The sequence below is a fragment of the Geotrypetes seraphini genome, chromosome 4, assembly GCF_902459505.1.
Source record: "Geotrypetes seraphini chromosome 4, aGeoSer1.1, whole genome shotgun sequence".
Taxonomy (NCBI): domain Eukaryota; kingdom Metazoa; phylum Chordata; class Amphibia; order Gymnophiona; family Dermophiidae; genus Geotrypetes; species Geotrypetes seraphini.
The window spans coordinates 303,893,311-303,914,609 of NC_047087.1; the positions used below are offsets into that span (position 1 = coordinate 303,893,311).

The 21,299-nt window shown below is 40.0% G+C and overlaps 1 protein-coding gene across 11 annotated transcripts in view; it reads right to left on the bottom strand.

Moving 5' to 3' along the window:
• XPNPEP1 (X-prolyl aminopeptidase 1) overlaps positions 1-21,299 on the bottom strand; it is a 140,299-nt gene that overhangs the window by 112,793 nt on the left and 6,207 nt on the right. The window contains exons 1-6 of one of the 11 annotated variants that reach the window (XM_033942156.1): positions 20,951-21,106; positions 19,557-19,671; positions 18,938-19,057; positions 9,330-9,393; positions 3,606-3,710; positions 209-301 (exon numbers count right to left, since the gene is read on the bottom strand). In XM_033942156.1, the coding sequence (XP_033798047.1) occupies positions 209-301; positions 3,606-3,710; positions 9,330-9,393; positions 18,938-19,054 (379 nt within the window). In that variant the 5' untranslated portion in view covers positions 19,055-19,057; positions 19,557-19,671; positions 20,951-21,106. Of the gene's footprint in view, positions 1-208; positions 302-3,605; positions 3,711-9,329; positions 9,394-18,937; positions 19,058-19,543; positions 19,672-20,856; positions 20,922-20,950; positions 21,108-21,157; positions 21,289-21,299 lie in introns of those variants that run through there. The other 10 variants (XM_033942155.1, XM_033942154.1, XM_033942159.1 and 7 more) reach the window with 10 other exon arrangements.

Consider the following 21,299-nt stretch of genomic DNA (forward strand, 5'->3'; position numbering starts at 1 on the left):
AAGAGAAGGATATTAATATGCTTAAATATTAAAGAAACCCTTCAACACTGTAAGAATCACAGTTTACGTTACTGTAATCAACTCTTAATAATAAAAATAAACACTGCTCCTGCTCCCCTTTCTTCTAAGGAAGTGACGTACACCAAGCTCTTTTTGAGGTAGATATCATCCTTTTAGTCTCCATAAATGTACAGGGATATGCACTGACCTGCTGCCATGATAAGAGGGTCCACACCAACTTTCGATCCTTCAGGAAGCACGCTGACCAGCCAATCTTCCTGAGTTGGAGTTTTCTTAAGACCTGAGAACATTTAAAAAGATGGCCAAGAAAGAAAAAAAAAGGAAGACAAACAGATCAACCAAGGGTAAAAAATTAAGGACTAGCACGCAGAATAGGGGGGACCAGAAAACGGTGTCAGGTCAAAAGCGCGCCGGGACAAAGGCACGCCCAGACAATTGAGCGCAGCGCGGAGGCGCGCGCCGCTCAAAATGACTGTTTTTAGGGCTCCGACAGGGGGGCGTGGGGGGAAACCCCCCCACTTTACTTAATAGACATCGCGCCGCGTTGGGGGGGGGGTTTGAGGGGTTGTAACCCCCACATTTTACTGAAAACTTCACTTTTTCCCTGTTTTTAGGGAAAAAGTGAAGTTTACAGTAAAATGTGGAGGGTTACAACCCCCCAAACCCCCCATAACGCCGGCGCAATGTCTATTAAGTAAAGTGGGGGGGGGGTTCCCAACAAAAACCCCCGGAGCCCCTAAAAACTGTAATTTTCTTCGGCGCGCGCCTCCATCTTGCGCTCAGTTGTCGGCGCACGCCTTTGTCTTTCGCGCCGTTGTCTATGAACCCCAGAAAACTGCAGCATGGAAGAAGCTACAAAACAGGACCCCCCCAACACTGAACTTGGCTTGGATGCACCTATTTGTTGCTTTAGTTATTTAGGGCTCCTTTTGTGATTCAATCATTTTTATTGAGCCAAATAAAGCAAAAAAACAGTAAACACTAGCATGCAGAAGTAGGCTCAGTTTTACAGTAAGAAATCAAGCAATACAAAGAACAACCCCAAATCCTCCCACCTCCCCGTCCCTAGGGCTCCTTTTTTTTTTTCAAATTCTTTATTCATTTTTTATCTTACAACAAGTACACAATATTACATCATTTAGAACTTTTACACATCACTTGAATTTCTTTCCATTGTCATCATAAATACATAAATTTATTCCCTCCCCACCTGCCCTTCCGAAAAAAATTTCAATCAAAAATATCATATAAATATTGTATTCTTATCTATTGATTAAACCTTTAACAAAACTTTATACCATCCCCCCTCCCCCCTATGTATAAATATACCGCCAATGGATAATGATGTCTAATCATTACAATAATTTGTCAATGGCCCCCGAATCTTTTTAAATTTATTATAATTCCCTTTCTGTATGGCAATTGTTCTTTCCATTTTGTAAATGTGGCACAACGAATTCCACCAGAATGTATAGATAAGGGCTCCTTTTATAAAGATGCAGTAAACAGCACGTGCTTACTGTACCTTAAAAGGGCGTAACGCAGGACACACTCAGACATCCTGCGGTAAGTCCCAAATGGGTACATACTACCCGCATGCTAAAAAATGATTTATTTTTGGTTGAGGGGGGCGGACAGTGGGCTTATCTGTACTAAATCAGCACATCTACATTACCACGTGTTAACCAATTAAAGCAGGATTACCACACGAGTCCTTACCACCTATAAAATGGGTGGCAGTAAGTGCTCATGTGTTAATTGTTTTTAATGGCCAAGCATCAATGGTGACGGTGTATGGCCATTAATACCAAAAAATAAAATCGGCTATTTTACTGCTGCAGTACAAATGGTCTTAGTGTGCAGGGGAAAACCGCACAAGGACACACTAAGGCCATCTTTAAAATTTTGAAAGATGACATTAAAAAACTTGCAGTAAGCTGTCAAATTTGTGCACTATCCAACATCTGCACATGGCTAACTGCTATTCTCCCTTTTTCTGGATTTGAATTATCCCACCCATGGAATAAGAAAATAAAAAAAATAGACTACAGATAGGGCTCCTTTTACGAAGGTGTGCTAGCGTTTAGCACACGCATCGGATTAGCACGCACTAAAAGTTGATATGGGTGGGTGGGGTTGATTTTCATTATTAGATATGAAGGGAAGGATAGAATTTATTATATTACATTATATATATTATCTTATATTAATATGGTGGGGATAAATATTATTTAAGGAGATTTTGTGGATTTTCAAGTGATGTGTTATTTTAATTGTTGATATTTTCTGTGCACTTAATGTAAAATATAAAATGAATAAAGAATTTAAAAGGATTTTGGTTGTGTCCTTTGATCAACTCATTTTGGTCTGCCATCCTATTATTTTTCGGTTCTTTATGGGGTAATTCGATAATGGGTTGTCCTAGGGGAATAATTTTTGATAAAGCATCAGCTTGTGGGGTTTTTGGCCAACTAAAATGTCTTTTATTTCAGAAAGCCTGTATGATTGGGCATAAATGTATTATGCAATTTTGGTTGCAGAAAGAATCTCCAAGTTTTTGGCATTGGAGGAATCAATTACATCGCTTATTTTTATTTGAGAGTTGGGAGGTTCGAGGTTCGCCTAAAAAAACTCATCTTTTTATGGAGGTTTGGGATCCTTATATTCAGAATCTTTCACCAAAAATACGAAGTTTGGTTATCAATGATTTATTATGAAAATTAGGTTTAATAATTACATTCCAGTTATTTATTTTAATTCTTTATTTTTATCAACTTTCATCCAGGGTGAGGGATTTCATTTAGGGGAAGATAGTGGTTAGGGGATGGAATTAAGGGGGGTGTAGATAAGATTGAATTAATTCATATGGAAATTAAATTTGAAAGAATGATTTAAATTTGTATGAAATATTATTGTAATTCTTATTGTATTGAATGTATTTTTGTATTATCCTATTGTACTGATTATTTGATTCTTTCAATAAAAATTGTTATACATAAAAGGATTAGCGTGCACTAGCTGAAAAACTACCGCCTGCTCAAGAGGAGGCGGTAGTGGCTAGCACGCGCTATTCCGCGCATTAAGGCCCTAACGCACCTTCGTAAAAGGAGCCCATAGTGTCTCCAAATGCAGAGACAGATGTACAAAACCAAACAGCACTTAATATAACCTGAACAGAGTATGAAAACAAGTTTACCAAATATAAAAACCAATTGCTTCTACATAATAGAAAGTTCCAAGCACCATTTATAGAAAGAAAACCAACTATCGAATGTAAAGCCTGAGCAAATTATATTCTATACCAGGGCTGCCCAAGTCCAGTCCTTGAGATCTACTGGCAGGCCAGGTTTTCAGGATATCCACAATGAATAAGCATGAGAGGGATTTGCATACCAAGAAAGCAGTGCAGGCAAATCTCTCTTATGCATATTCATTGTGGATATCCTGAATCCCTGGCCTGCCAGTAGATCTCGAGGACCGGACTTGGGCAGCCCTGTTCTCTACTATAGTCTAGCAAATGCATTTTGAGAGGAATCGCAGCTTTGCTGGCTTTGCACATATGCTAGGATCAGAGTCCCACCCACCCATCTTCATGAGTGTCCAGTTACTGTCCATTTGTTGTGCTGCCTGCAGGAAGTAGCGTCCATCGGTCCAAAGAGCTGCATGCTGCTCAGTCACAATAGCAGTGCCTGTTCAGGAAAAAAAATGAGAAAGGTCACTGGTGTTAGTAAATGAAAAGCAATGCTCCCAGGCAAAATGCATTGATTAAACATATGTACTCTGTGCATGTTCACATGTTTATAATACATGTATGCCTACTTGGGCTTTAAAAGAACAGAAGACTGGGAGTCACATTAGACACACATTGGACTATGGTTGAACACACGAATATAGTGGTGAAGAAGTGCTTTTTGCACTATGGAAATTAAAGACCATTAAAAAATACTTTGACCCTTTATCATTTAGATTATTAGTGCAGTCTTTGGTTTTATCCATATTAGACTACTGCAATATTGTTGGTTTTTTTTAAATTCTTTATTCATTTTTACATCTTACAACAAGTGCATCAGAAAATATCATTGAAACTTATACAATGTCACTTGATTAATTTTAAATTATAATATTTAAACCCATCCTCCCATCCCTACTAATTCATATGTAATTTCATATATCATAATATTATATAATCTTTTCTATTAATCTAAATATTTAATATCAGATCAGAAATCCCTCCCCATCCCTCACTTTACAATTGTACCAATAAAGGAAAAATGATATTTACTCATCACAATATTTTATTAATGGACCCCAAACCTCCTGAAATTTTTTGAATTTCCTTTTTGTGTGGCCAACGTTCTTTCCATCTTATATATATGACATAGAGAGTTCCACCAGAAACTGTAGTTAAGTCTATTCCAATTAAATGTAATTTGTTGAATGGCTACTCCTGTCATAATAAGTAATAACTTATTATTTTTTGCAGAAATTTGACTACTGCAATATTGTTTATTTGAGTATGCCTAAAAAAAACAGTGAGAAAATTAAGAATAGTACAGAACATGGCTGTCCGCTTGATATTTGGATTGAAAAAAAGCGACCATGTTAGTCCCTACTACAGACTGTTGCACTGGTTACCAATGAAGGCACGAATAATGTTTTAAGTTTTCTTGCATTTGTTTTAAGCTGGTTTTGGGGACTAGCTCCTACCTATATTTTATCTCATTTCGTGTTATACAGTCCTACAAGGATAACCAGAAATTGTAATCTTTTTGCATACCCAAGCATTACTAGCTGTAAATACAAATCATTTTTGGATAGGACTCTCATGTATCAAGCAAGTAAACAGCAGTCTTGGTTAGGTAACTACATTAATGGAGCTAGGCTGACCTATGGCGCCTTTAGGAAAGAAATTAAAACTGCATTGTTTGATAGATTTATCTCCTAAACAGAAGATACACTAAATCTAACAATTTTTATTATGTCTATCTTTGAGTAATATGTTATACTTTTATAATTTGCATATTGTAATTCGCTGATTGTCCAGCTCTCTTTGCTGTGAACCGCCTAGAAGTCGTCTGATTATGGCAGTATAGAAGAATAAAGTTATGTTATATGTTCTAACACCTAAACTTCATTGCTGATACTACCTGAGACTCTCTGCCTATGGCCAACCAAACAAGTGTCTCTGAATTGCATGGAGAAAGATCCAACAACAGGCTCAATGAAGCCCACCTCTGCCAAGACACTCAAGTAAGAGAGACTCTCAAACAATAACGTGGGCAATTGAATTATACAAGGTTAGTTAGCATTAAATCCTTTAAGAGTGCAAGTTTAAGGTCACCTTGACGAGCTTGTGCCTAAGCACTGTATTCTTCCAAAACTTCCAGCATTAAGGGGAAAATTCCAGCATTAAGGTGCCTAAATTTAGGCACCGGTAGGCGCCCTACTGATGCCTAAATTAACTGAAAAACGCCATTAGAAACAGCAAGTCAAATCCTTCTTAAGGCCACAAAAGGGAAGGGAGAGAAAGGGGAAAAAAAGGAAATACTGAATATATGCAGAACTCTAAACTTGGGCCTCAGCAGAGACTTATACAGAGGAAGGGTGCCTTACCTGATAATTTTCTTTCCTTTAGAGACTAGTGGGTTGTGCCCATCTACCAGCAGATGGAGACAGAATATTGAGTTGACTGTCTTATTGGATGGAAAGGTTCCTGGTCAATTAGAATTGATCTTGCCAAAGCAGAAGGAACAAGAAATGAATGAAAAATCTTCTCTCATATCAAACCATTTGAAAACACAACTACTGAAACTAATCATGAACTCTGACAGTATAAAACCTCTTCAAGATACCACTAAAGCTGAAGTATCAGTAGGGTGGGACTCTGAATTCATCTGCTGTATCTAAAGGAAAGAAAATTATCAGGTAAAGCATAATTTTTCCTTCCTTAGCGTCAGCAGTAGATGAATCCTTAGACTAGTGGGATGTAGCAAAGCAGTCCTTACATGTAGGGGGGGGGAGAAGACACTTCCCCCACAATGCCTGATGCCTCTCTCTCCTTTTTGGGCCAGATTGAAATCTTGCCAAAAGTCAATTTGAATTTTGACATTATGATTTTGTGGACACTGGAGCTTCATTGTTCAGGTAGTTAACCTATTTTCTACTGTTATTTAATTTTGAGCTTGTCACAGTAGCACAGTTATTGAACACTAGTTTTTTATCAACACAATTATAGGTCCCGACAACAAATTGGTTGTCACCTTTAAAAGGCATGTAGGGGCAAAGTGTGGGTAAATATTTTGAGGGTTCCTTTCACACGTATAATAATTGTTCTCCAAATATTTATCTATTGGCTTATGATATTGGACTTTAGGTATTATGTCTAAATTATATGCACTTATATACAGTAAAACCTTGGATTGCAAGTAACTTGGTTTGCAAGTGTTTTGCAAACATTTTATTAAATTTTAACTTGATATACAAGCAATGTCTTGCAATACAAGTACATACAGTATACACACATCACAGCTGAGCTGATGGTTCTTCTCTCTCTGACACTGCAGGAGTGCAGTGACTTTTCTAAACAAGTGAGGTCTTGCAATACAAGTACATACAGTATATACACATCACAGCTGAGCTGATGGTTCTTCTCTCTCTGACTGCAGAAGTGTAGTGACTGTTCTAAATGAGCGAGGTCTTGCAATAAGTACGTATAGTATTTTGTATTAAAGTTTTTGGGTTGTGGAATGAATCGTCTGAGTTTCCATTATTTCCTGTGGGGAAATTCGCTTTAATATACGAGTATATTAAGGCATGATTCTGGAACGAATTTTGCTCGCAAACCAAGGTTATACTGTACTTGGTTACACTGGTATTCTATAAAGGAAAGTATGCACCAAACTTCCTTTATAGAATAGGTGCCACATAGGCACAATCATAGAATTAACTCCATATGTCCACCCCAGAAGACCTTGTTTTTTGAAATGTACTACTCAAGAAGCTTCCCAATGCCACTGGAACTCTTGGACAAACACTATGAAAGGCTAAGATCTCTTTTCATTCTACACCTCAGAAATAGTAAGTCAAGTTCTAGAGGCTCATGGCTTACAAACTCAAATATGAAAATAAATATTTTGCTCTTCCTGTTAGTCTTGTTTCATTATTTTGCTATCTTGGCAACACTTTGGATTCCAATCTCAACTTTTGGGCTCAGATTTCAACTGTGGTAAGAAAAAGGGATAGTCTACGGATATTTTGAAGTTTACCTAGTACAGTGTTCTTCAACTGCCAGTCCGTGGACTGGTGCCGGTCTACAGAAATTTTCTGCCGGTCCACAGGGCTGGCATGTCCATCGGGCCCAAGACAGCATTCTTCAGCCGCCGGTCCACGGTGCAATCAACGTGGCGTCTTCGGGCCGGCTCCCTGAGTGCACAAAGCCATGGCAAAAAGCTCCTATGTGCAGCCTGCGCCTGAACCGAAAGCCTTCTGATGTCACAACGTCGGAGGGAAGGCTTCCAGATGAGGCGTGGGATGCGCATGAGGTACCGCTGCCCACAGCTTTGTGCAACGCAGCACTCAGGAAGCCGGCCCGAAGACGCCGCATTGATCGCACAGTGGACCAGCACAAAGATAACACCGAGGGGCAGGCCAGAAGCAACAGCACATGGAGGGAGAGACAACAACGGTAAGGGAAATGCTTTTGTTTTTTTATTTAGTGACTGATTTGTCTGTTCAGGAAGAAATGCATTTGTTTCTTTTCCTCTGGGGTTATACTGCTTGCAGAGTCTAGCATCTTAGGGTTTGTTTGGAAATATTAGTACTTTTAGTTTTTGGTCCTGCATTTACATGGGGTTATCTGTTTTCTGATAGGAATGAATGGTTTGTGTATTTTAATTTTGTGGTTAATTATGTGTTATTAATACAATTATATTGTGTGTGTGTGTGTGTGTGTGTGTGTGTATATGAAAAATGAATGGAAAAAATGGTGTTACAATTAGTACTATTAGGGGGGCGGGGTCTAGGGCAGAGATTGGACAGGGTCTGGCCGCGACTTAGCCAGTGTTTTGGATTTTAGCCCCTTAATGTGACTTGAGTTTGACACCCGTGGCCTAAGCGGTTAACATTCAGGTACTCAAGCATTTTTATTTGTTCCGGTGGGCTCACAATCTGACTAATGTACCTGGGCCAATGGAGTGTTAAGTGACTTGTCACAAGGAACAGTGCTGGGCTTGAACCTGCAACCTGAGAATGCTGAGACTGCACTAGGTTACTCCTCCACTCAGGGAAAGGAAGTTATAGGCTCCAAGAAAAAGCCACAGCAGGGGATCTGGATTTAGTTCACATATATTTTCAGTTGAAGCTCAAGATGAGTTACAGTCAATTACAGTAGGTTATTTACCTGCTCCCAAAGGGCTTAAAATCTAAGTTTGTACCTGAGATCATGGAGGATTAAAGAGCTTGTAAGCAGTGATTTGAATCCAGCTTCCTTGGTTCTCAGCCAGCTGCTCTGATTATCAGGCTACTCATCCCGTAGGAGTAACACAGATGGCAGCAGATAACATTTAGAAAAGAAATAAAGACCATACTCTTCAAGAAATCCATGAAAAAAGAAACAACACACTGCAAGTTTCAAATCCCGCCTCTCACTAAAGCCCCAACCCAAAACAACTAGCCATACTCATTTCTTACTCTCCTTGAAAATGACCAGATACCTTTTGTAATATATCCTTGATAATTCTTTTGTAATCCGCCTTGAACCACATGGTAATGACAGAATAGAAATCCCTAATGTAATGTAATAAGAGTCCAGCATGGTCTATTCATCTACCCAACAAAATAGACTCCTAGTAATAATATATATGAGAACATATGCATACTTGATATTGAGCTGTCCTTGCCATTTTCAATAAACCACTTTAACTCAGTTAAATTAATATCAATTTGGAAGACTAATGCATAATTCTCTTATTATGCCCAAACCCTTTAGGATTCATTAATAGATACAAGGTATCTAAAAGATTATTTCAAAGAATAACACAAGGACGCATGTCCTAGTGGAGGTGGTAGAAGTAAAACCAATTAATAGGATCCTTGGCTTTGAGAAAGGAAGACTAAAACTGGAAATTAAGGAGGATCTGTGGTATTGCAACATAAAATGGGCAGACGAGACAGACCTTGGGGTCTTTATCTACAGGAGTCACATTCTGTTCCCAACCATTACAGTAAAATTCTGAAGGTTGCCCAGCATGTTCACCCAGGATGAAGACCAAATCTAAGTTTGGCAGAAGTTTAATGACCTAAAGACATACCTGCAGAGCCATCGAATCCAGAGATGAATGCACGCCTGCAGTCACAGGGAGCGATGTATTCACTCTGCAAGACAAGATCTCACTAAGTGAATACAGAGGGGCTGCAGCACATACCCAAGATTACTCAACTTCTTCCAGTATAAAATCTAACAGACCATTAAGAAAAGAACAGGATTCCATTAAGAAAGTCCCTGTATGTAATATGTAAACCACTTTAGTACCACACGTCTAATAACAAAAATATTTCATTTTTGCTCAATTTATTTTTCCTAGGAGGGTTGTCTTTGCGCATTTGTCCAAGCCAAAGATCATCCTAATATCTCAAAGTGTTTCACTAAATGGAGCCCACTGCTAAACACTGCTTACGAGGACCATACAGCTTCAAACCATCAGACAATAAGTAGGATATTACCTCTGAATCTTTGCCAGCTTTAGGATTAAGGCTAAATCTCTAATGCAAAAAGAAGAATACTTAAGAGTATGTGCTAAACAAACAAGTGGTAACTGGGATTCTCCTTGATACATTCATCACTGGACCTTGAATGATGAATTACCCATCTTCATATTGTAAATGGATTACACTGGTCAACACTCATTTTGGTGCCTCAAATGTTAGACCTGTTTCTGAGTATATTTGACCTACTGACTCCAAAAACGGCATCATGATGTTATTAGAGTCAAACTGATCACATATTCTATCAACATCTACTGCAGCGAATTGCTTATAGACTGGTTTGTTTTGCAGCATCTAATCTAATCTTTTATTTATGAATCACACTATACCTGCATAGGTTCAAGGCGATTTACAAGCAAGAGAACCCTTGTTAGAGCAGAGAAAACTTACAATTGAGGGTCTTATCAAATTTACAACTGGCCTGTCTCGCCAACATTCCGTCCTTCGCATTTTCTGCATTAAATATATGCTTTTTACCTTAAAAAGCAGCACGAGTAGAACCTCCTGAATCATGATTATAGAACGACTGCTGGGCAGACTGGATGGATCGTTCAAGTCTTATCTTCCATCATTTACTAGGTTAATATGCTGAATGTTTTTCCCATGTGGGATCCTGTGATATGCTCTGGCACAGTTTGTGGCTCAGTACATTGCAGAATTCTCTACTTTTTGAACTTTTGCTACAAGTTTGCTTTCCAATCATTTTTGTTTCAGATTGGGCGATTGCCAAAAGTAGTAATCGATATGGGGCCCTTTTACTAAAGTGCATTAGGCGTTTACCCCCCGCCCCGAATTCTGTATATAGAGCATTAAGGGCTAGAGTCACAAAGCAAACCAATCGTATACCGATCGGTTTGTGACTCCCTTAAAGATCAAAATTTCCCTCCGGCCGGATTCACTTACCTCTCCTGCGATCCGCTTCGAATCTGTGCATGCAAATGAGGTGAAACGCATGCAAAGTAGGCTGGGGCGTGATTCACAACACCAAATTTCATATCCGACAGGGCTGGCCGATCACCTGAAGAAGCGACTGCTGGGGACCAGTCGAAAACGTCTTTCTGATGCTCTTCTCCTGCCTGCCCGAACTGCTGCTTGCCCCAAACTACTATGACTTCCTACCTGCCTCGACTCTCCCACCCTTCCCTGCAATGCAAGCCCGTGGTTTTAACCCACGGGCTCTAAGCGGGTTAAAACCACAGGCTCCATTTATCTTTTTATTAGCCTGGAGGAGTGTGTGGCGCAGTGGTTGGATCTACAGCCTCAGCACCCTGGGGTTGTGGGTTCAAACCCCGCACTGCTCCTTGTGACCCTGGGCAAGTCACTTAATCCTCCATAGCCCCAGGTACGTTAGCTAGATTGTGAGCCCCCCGGGACAGAGAGGGAAAATGCTTGAGTACCTGATTGTAAAAACCGCTTAGATAACCTTGATAGGCGGTATATAAAATCCTAATAAACTTGAAACTTAAACTTGAAACTTAGTAACTGGCCGAAAGTGACCGATAGAACTCCGGGCTGCTGTTTGTCGTGTGCTTTAGCTCGTGCACTTGCCTCCATACTAGAAGATCGTCTTCTTCCTCCTCCTGCCCTGTGTATCCTCACTGCCTGGTATCACTTCTCAGCCCAGCAGAATAACCCAGAAATTACACAGGGTTAGTTTAGTTCCTCGCTCTATTTTTATCAGCCGCGAGCGTGAGGAACTTTTTCTCTCATGCTCCACATTACAGCGGCAAGGTGAGGGCAGCAGCTGGCAAGAGTAGGACCAGCTTTCTGGGAGCCACACGGGCTGGAGTCAGTGGAGGTAGCAGCATTTGGTTCAGTCTGTGGTGAGGGAGGGAAATAAGGGCTTGATAGAGCAGGAGAGTCGGCGCACTGTGAATCTACTAGTTAAAAAATAATTTTTTTTAAATTTTTTTTTTAATTCTTTATTCAGTTTTAACTCTTGCAACAAGTGTACAATATTCAATCAGATAATTCGTACAAATCACTTGACATTCTAACAATTATTGTCAAATGCATATAAAAAATAAAATTTTAAAAAGTCATGGCTGGACGGGTCTAGCCACATGCACAGACCATCTACAGATGGTCTGCACATGCGTCGGGATCGCAGACCTGCGATCTGTGCCAGCAGATAGGGGCGTTCCTATGATCGCATATTAGATTTGCATATTAGATGTCAGACCTGCCCGGACCGAGCCCGATCGAGCAGGTTAGTGAATCTGGCCCTAAGCTGTGTGCACAAATTAGTGCACACAGCCAATTTGCATGCACAATTTAAGTGACTTAATCAGCGCCAATAATTGGCAAGTAATACCTCATAATTGATGCTAATTGGCATTACACAGAAGTTACACACGCAGTTTGGAAAGTGAATTCTATACAGCGGTGTGCATCAGTTCTAGTGCGTGAATCTCAGAAGGGGTATGGTTGGGGGTAGAGTATGAGCGAATCGTGGGCATTCCTAAAAATTACATGCACTATCATAGAATATGCCTGATCTGCGCCTAAATATTATGTGTACACAACCACTAAGCCCAACTCTATATATGGCGCATGCAGTAAGGACTGCTCTTTTGTTTGGTTTTTTTTAGCTTACCTATTTAGTAGTCTTTCCATTCCTCTTGTGCTTAACCTTTAATTGTTGACTCTTTCCTTTCTAAGATTGTATTTCTTTCCTGCCTTCCCTACTGTGTCATGTATTGCGTTAATTAGGTTTTTTTTTTTATTATTTTTTGAAAACTTATCCCTTTATTAATTTTGTATGTCTACTTCATGTATATTTTAAATATGTATTTTGCTGATTTGTACATTGCTTAGAATTTGGAATAGGCGATTAATCAAATAATAAAACTTGCACTAAATTTTTAGGCTCTCTATATAATCAGGCCCTTAACATGTAAATTTAAACTTGCACACGTTAACTGCCACCAAACACAGTAACTGCTTTTGCAGTATTTTTGCAATTAGTGTGCAATAACTTGCGAGTTAAAAGGATTTTTATGTTAGGGGTCATAATTATGAGGGATATGGGTGATAAACACGGAACGGCTCAACCACTGGACCAGGTGAGGTTCTGGCCCAGGGCAACAAAATCCCAGGTCTCTGAGCTCACCGCCAGTGCTTCACCTGATCCAGAGCTTTCTCCTCCTTCTCTCTCCAGCCCCTAGTCAGGCATTTCTCCTCTCTCCTTCCCCCAAAGCCCTCTAAACACCACCTTGCTTGCCAGATGCCCTGCAGGCTGCTTTTAGCCATTCCCAAGTCTTCCCCTCTACCACATCCTGCCTGCAATTTCCTGTCAGTGGGACACAACAGAGGAAAGGCCCAGGGTTGGCCAAAAGCAGCCCATGGTGCATGCTGTTGCTACCGGCAAGACAGGTAATGTTTAAACGGCCACAGGGGAAGAAGGAGGGAGGGAGAAAGGAGAAGAAGCAATGTCGGACTAGGGGCTTGAGAGAGATGAGAAAGCTTAAGCCTTGGGGATGGGGGCACTACCATTTAAATTTGCTCAGGGCGCCATAACCCTTTGAGCCAGCCCTGGATAAAAGGGTATGGAAAGAATATTGCAGTTAGCAAGTGGCAATTACTACAAACTGACAATATTGTGGTTAGTATGGATCTACTTAGCGCATCTATGCTAACCATGACCAGAGTACAGTATTTTCACGCATATAACGCGCGCATTATACACAATTTTACAAACCGTGCATAACCATGTGCGTTATACGTGTGAGCGCGTTGTACAAATTTTTTTTTTCATTCTGATCCGGCATTCCCTCTGCGAACCGGCATCCTCCCCCCCCCCCCCCCGCTCGCGTCACCCCTCCTTCCCCGCGATCCTACATCCCCCCCCCCAGCACCGCAAAGACAACTCTTACCCGATTGGGCACTGGCACCGGCACCAGCACCAATGCACAGGATGTGCCAGTGCCCGAAGATCCTCCCTCATTGGGTTGGGCTGGGCGGTACGAGAGAGATCCTCCTTCTTCCTGTGCCTGGTTGGACTAGGCTTTGAGTATTTGCGCATGCTCAAAGCCTTCTGGTCTCGCTCTCTCCGAGATTATTTTATTACATAAATTTCTGTTCCTAGCGCGCTATACCCATGTGCGCGTTTTACACGGGTGCGCAGTATATGAGTGAAAATACGGTACTGCATGTACTAGTGGACATAATGCACAATCTGCAAATAAAAATGTTAGCACCTCTAATAGGTGCTGTATTAAATTTGCAGTCACTGCATGTTAATTTGTTGCATTAAGTTACAGTAACTGCAAAATTGAATACACTTTAGTAAAAGGACTCATGTTTGTCTTATGATTTTTCTTTTCTAGTTTCAGATTGTATGTCATTACAAGAGGAATCACAAAGTAAACTGAGGTGACCCCTCTGTGATGAAGCACTTCTCAGGACCAGACAGATGCACTGACCTTATGATCAGGATTCTAAAAGGAACTAAAGCTTTTAAAGTTAATGATCTCACACTTTGACATTAACAAGAAGGATCTGGGTTTCCTGTCACATTATAAAAACAGAGTTTTAAGGTGTTTCACCTTCTGATTATCCATCTTCCCATTTTTGGGCTTTCAGAGTACAACTGAAATTATCTTTAGTCCCTTATATATTCCAATAATGCGTTCTTTTCATCATACTGTCCTGAAGGGGTTATAGCAAAATGTATTCAGTCCAATTTAAAAAAAAAATTTTTTTAAAAAGCATCACTATTTTTAACCTTTATTTCTGTGCATTCAAGTGGACTAAAACCACACCCTACATTTCTTTAGGCTGTGGAGTAAGAGTCAGACATCAGTCGCTCTTTTCTCTCTAGACTTATCAGCCGCATTCGATACAATCAATCATGAACTTTTATTAAATCGGATGCAATCACTAGGCATAGGCGGTCAAGTTTTACAATGGCTAAATTCATTTTTATCTGACCGCACTTCCCGAGTTAAATTTAACGATGCTTTCTCTTCAAATTATTCTTCAACCTATGGGGTAACGCAAGGCTCAATATTATCTCCCCTCTTATTTAACATTTTCTTATCACCACTTCTTACTATTTCTCAATCACTTGGCTTTACAACTTTTTCCTATGCGGATGATATACAACTTATACACCCCATTGACCCTGAAAAAGACGAAGAAATACAAGCCATTAACAAAAAACTGGAAATAATAAAAAACTGGTTAAATTGTAACAAACTAGCACTAAACATACAAAAATCCAAGACCATGCTTTTCACCTGGAAAGCAAATCTAACACCAATATCACCATTTACTCTAAACAATATCCCTATAGAATCTGTATCTCAACTTAAAATTCTCGGAGTAATAATTGATGTAGACCTATCATTTCACAGCCATATTAGTGAAACAGTTAGATCATGCTTCTACAGATTACGACTTATACGATCAATCTCCACCTTTCTTGATTCTAAATCTATCAATATTCTTATTCATTCTCTTATCATATCTAAATTAGACTATTGTAACTCCCTCTTTATTAATATAACCCAGAAAGAAAAAAGACGACTTCAGATAATTCAAAACACCGCAATAAAATTAATCCATAAAGCCAAAAAATATGATCACGTCACTCCACTACTGATTAAATCACACTGGCTACCCATTTCCCATCGTATTACTTTCAAAATTATACTTTTAGTACATAAAACACTGACTTTCAATGAACCACAATTTATTTCTAAAATGATCATTCCGTATAACTCCGTACGTTCCTTACGTTCATCTACTTCGAATTTATTATCTATCCCCTCTTTAAAAATTATTGGCATAAGAAGAAACGAAATATTCTCCGTTATGGCACCCACGTTATGGAACTCATTACCGAACTATATAAGAATAGAAAAAGATTTACATACATTTAAAAGATTTTTAAAAACTTTCTTATTTCAAGATGCATTTGAACACATATTATAACTCGCATAATTTTTAAACTTTTTAATATAAATATTGCATTTTCTAATTCCCCTTGTTCCCACTGTGTTTTCCCTTTTTGTAAATTTCAATATATAAAAATGATGTAACTTTCCCCTTCTTTCCTGCCTATTCATATCATTCCTTAACCCCAAATGTATTGTAAAGATCGTTCTCTAAAAACTGTTTTAAATTGTCTGTATTATGTCTAACCTGTCAAAAATATATGTGAAACCACTATCTGTGGCTTTTAGAGTGTACATCGCCTAGATATTTCGATAGGCGATCCAAAAAATGCTAATAAACTTGAAACTTGAAACTTGACACCAGAAGCAATTTTGAGTGGAGTTAGTCAAAATGTATCATCTGACTTCAGCTTCAAAATTAAAACTTAATACACATCAGAGGAAAAGCCCTACCGGGGCTGGCTGTGAGCAGCATGTTTTGAGGTTGTCTCCTGCTGACTGGCTGCGCTTGGATAAAGAAGGGAGAGTGGGAGGGTGGGAACGAGCGAGGGGGTCCGAGGCTCAGGACCGCCACCTCTTCTGCCACACTGGTGCTTCAGGGTGGGAGGGAGGGGGTTCCTCTCAGCTGCTTTGGGACTTGAGGGAGGGGCGGCTCAGAATATTGCCACACTGGTGCTTTGGATTGGGAGGGAGGTGGGGTTTGCGGTTCAAAACTGCTGCCACTTTTAGTTATTCGGGGCTTGAGGGAAGGAGTTAACAGCTCAGGATTGCTGCTGCTGCTGCTGCTTCAGGGTCTTTTTTTCCCCCCATCGGTGATTTTTTTTGCCGGTTGGTTGAGTGTGCTGGTTAACTGAGATTCTACTGAAGATAAAGGGGGGATGGGACTTGATATACCGCTTTTTCTGTGTGGTTACAATCAAAGTGGATTACATATTTTAGATAGGTACTTATTTTGTACCTGGGACAATGAAGTGTTAACTGACTTGCCCAGAGTCACAAGGAGCTCCAGTGGGAATTCAACTGAACCATCTTGGCTACTCCTCCAGCATAAAGATTTCTAACTTTAGAAGAGCTTGAAACTCGATCTGACTTGCCTGATTAGCCAGACAGTGCAGATACTCAAGCATTGCATGGCTGAAGTCTAATAACCCTCCACACACACCCCCCCCAAGGCACCTTCCATATCATCCCTTTGGTGGCATCTACATTTTGGACCCAATACCATTTTACACTGCAAAATATGCATGCCTTTTATAATCTACAATACACAGAAAATAATCTGATTTTCTTTAACTGCAGTGTATCTGGTAACTATGACAACAAAAACAAAACATCCATATACAATCTGCAAGTTAGTTATCTAATTGACCGCTTTTTCTAACAAATATATCTGATGCTACTTTAATGATCACTATTGTAAAACATATTAAAATATAAATTTGAGCATTCATTTTTAAATAGTCTGCCTCTTTTCCTCCCCTTGCCTTGTCCCATTCAGATCAATAAACTCATAGTCCCCAATCTCCATTCCTCTGAAGACGAGCTCTATAGTTCACACAAATCTAGGGTGTAGACCTCCAGCAGTACACCTAAAAATTGCAGGGTTTGATGTTCAGGAAATCCAGAGCTCTCTCTTATGTGCAGTAACATTATAACCCCTAAGAGCAGACATGGTTATAATCCCCAACACTATTGAGCACAGGGTTTAATGGATGGTTTGAACATCACCACCACCTGGTTTAGGTTTTGGCAAACTTGAAAGAAAGGCATGGAAGTTTCCCTCCAAAACTAGCTCCAAATACATGCATAGAAGTGGTACAATGGCACAATATGCAGACAGTATGTGTGTGCACTTACATCCTCTAATATGAAACCCTCTTCGAGTACATCTTCCTAATCCAGCTTAAAAAATGAGGGGCTGCTGAAAAGTTCTCAGCCCAACCAAGAAGAGACTGGTGCAGAGCCATGAAAACTTACAAGTTCTTCCACACTTTTCATTTCATATCATTGAAAGGAAAAGTGTGGAAGAACTTATAAGTTTCCTGGTTCTACATCATTCTCCTCTTGGTTGGGCTGAGAACTTTTCATTGGCTCCTCGTATTGTGATGTCATAATGCCTCATTCCACCAACGCCTAAGAGCCACCCTCATCGGTGATGTCATAATGGCTTGCATGCATTTGCCTCATTGAAACAAAAAGTGTGGAATAACTTGTATAAGTTTCATGGCTCCACATCATTTTCTTCTTGGTTGGGCTGAGAACTTTTCCCCTCATACATAGCGTGAAAGCACACACATACTTATAGCTGGCCCAGAAAGATCAGTTTACAGCCAAGCTTATCTATTGAAGGAAACAACTTTGAAAACTGTCCACTTAAAAGGTAACAATGTATACAAAGACAAGTTAGAAAAGGCAATTTCTTTTCTAGCCAGTACAGTACTAGAAAGAAAGATCCCAACAAATCCACAGACCAAGCAAACTGCGGGCAGAAGAGTCTCCCACACTGCCCTGCCTGAAGGAACCACTTCCAAGAAGATAATCTTTCTCTGCTCTATCAAGACGGAGAACCAAGAGAGCGATGTCAGGGTGAAGTTACTTTTCCTGTTTTGTATCCAGCTCGAGTGGGTTCTCTGAGGAAGCCGTTTGGGCGAAACGCATCAGAACCCACTGCAGGGAAGCAACTTGGAACACTGCACGTATTCAAGCTTTTTGAAATATAAGCATATTTATGCAATTATTTATTCACGGGAAGTTTTTACAACATTTTTCAATGGACTTTTGAATCTGTTAAATACACTGTTTCAACACAACAAGAAACAAACTTCTAACTAACTCAAAACAAGAAGCAATGATACACATTGAAACACAATTGAAGGCCTTGTGATTTCCATACCTTCAATGATTCTGAGCTTCTTTGTTAGTTAATTGAAATAGATTGTGTGCTCCTTTATTGTTATATACTATCAAGGATATATACAGCAGGGGTCAAACACTGCAAAACTGTGGTACTGGTTTCAATGACATGGAAAATGACCAGAGATTGTCAACTTATTTCGTGAAGGCTGTAAAAATTGTAAATAAATGCAAGAGCTTCAGTCACTACCTATCTATGCTGTATTAAAACTGACTAGGATTGTGTCAGTTCCCCTGCCCCAATCTTTCTCTCCAAACACAACATGGAATAAGCCATCTTGCTGAATGCCACTTTTTGCCCTCTCGACCTGAAAAACCTGAATGTGTAGCACATACGATACCTGGTGAGCATCTCCAGAAGGGACAATGTAAGCCTGAATTGATTCTTGGACATATTTGAGGTTTCTCATTGCCTGTCTCAGCTGCGCAAGCAGTTCGGTGGTAATTTTGGGAGCCATGTTCTTAAGAGAAAAGGAAAAAAAAAACCAACAAAAAAGATGAATATTTTAATAGGAAATACTAGCATCCATTTAGTATTACACCTCCAACTGTAACCCCTGTCTTTCTACCTCAAGTGCTCTTTGAAATTCTTCTTCAGAAATATACTATTTCGTAAAATACAGTGGTTCAAATGGCAAGCCCCACAATTGAAACTGATAAGGGCAAATATAAGACAGACCCACACAAGTTATTCAAACGCTGGTCCACTCAGAGCTGGATGTTTAAGAATGAAGCCAAATCTGTCAATCATGTCCACTACTACTAGTTAATCTCTTGGGTAAATCAATCCCCCAGAATAAATAAGATAAACATAAGGTTTTTTTTTGCATCCTTACAGAGCTTAAGATCAAAGGCTGGCCTTTAATTGCTTATTATTTTATTACTTATTATTTTTATTGCTTTTACTGCTGTTCATTTTTAAGTATTGGATGTGAATCTCTTCTCACCCTAGCCACTCACTAAGATTGATCACAGCATGGACCTGAACTTTGTATCTCCACCGGCTAGAGGATGTAAATTCAAAAGTCATCATCAACATCTTCTCTCATATCAAGCAGCATTATGGGGTAAAGACCTGGAACAATTATATTATTATTATTTGACACTTCCGAGACAGCAGTAGCATTTGATTTGGAGAATGCAGTTTTGAAGCGCACACTGGCACTGAGATAATATTCCAGCACTATTCAGAAACCAAAACAAGCTAGAATGAAAGTTATAGTGATAGTTTCCAAAGGATTTCAACAATTTTCCCTGGTTACCTTCAATTCCAGCATTATTCCGAAACAAGCTAAAATGACAGTTATAGCGATAGTTTCCAAATGATTTCAACAATTTTTCCTAGTTACCTTCAATTCCAGCATTATTCCGAAACAAGCTAAAATGACAGTTATAGCGATAGTTTCCAAAGGATTTCAACAATTTTTCCTGGTTACCTTCAATTCCAGCATTATTCCGAAACAAGCTAAAATGACAGTTATAGCGATAGTTTCCAAATGATTTCAACAATTTTTCTTAGTTACCTTCAATTCCAGCATTATTCCGAAACAAGCTAAAATGACAGTTATAGCGATAGTTTCCAAAGGATTTCAACAATTTTCCCTGGTTACCTTCAATTCCAGCATTATTCCGAAACTGAAACAAGCTAGAATGAAAGGGATTGGGACTTGTATACCGCCTTTTTGTAGTTATACCACCACACTCAAAGCGGTTTACATACAGGTACTTAAAGCATTTTCGCTATCCGTCCAGGAGGGCTAACCATCTATTTAATGTAGCTGAGGCAGTAGAGGATTAAGTGACTTTGCCCAGGGTCACAAGGAGCAGTTCGGGGTTTGAACCCACAACCTCAGGGTGCTGAGGCTGTAGCTCTAACCACTGTGCCAAGTTACAGCGCAATTTTTCCTGGTTATCTTCAATTTTAGCATTATTCCGAAACAAGCTGAAATGAAAGTTATAGCGATAGTTTCCAAGGGATTTCAACATTTTCCTGGGTTATACTATTGTATATTCTTGCTTGTTTCGGTTTCTGAATAATGCTGGAGTTTAAGGTAACCAGAAAAATGTGTTTTTTTTAATCATTGGGAAACTATCGTTATAACTTTCGTTATACTACCTGTATACATTAGGATTTAAACAGCTGTAAAACACGGATAACACATCCCAAAGGCAAAACAGAACCGATGTTGATTAGATAGTGCCCAGAAAAACATCACCCTCCCCCCCCAAAAAAAAAAAAAAAAAAAAAAACTGGTCTGACATCTCTTCCCGGTTCCCAGCACACCACCTCCCTCACGTCCTCTTCCACGCTTCTCCAGCTCCCCTTCATTCTCAACCCTCTCCCCACCTCCTACCGTCAAACTTATCCCCGAGGCGACCGGCAACAACTCCCACACCGTTTGCCAGCGACCAACCCGGCACTTTCCTTCTCCGGCGACCCACCCCCTCTACCGGAAACAGGAAGTTGCGTCAGAAGGGGGTGCGCGACGCTGTGGCGGCTCACGCGAATTGCTGCCGTTGCCGGGGACCTTAAGGATACCGTAAAAGCGAACGTTGCGCACCTGTAACAGGTGTTCTCGTGGACAGCAGCCGCACGCATGGGTGACGTCACAACCGACGGCGCCGAGCGGCCCTTCGTCAAATAGTTCAGATTAGCCCTGAGAAAGGCTTCTGAGCATGCGTTAACGGTTCCCGCCTCAAGGT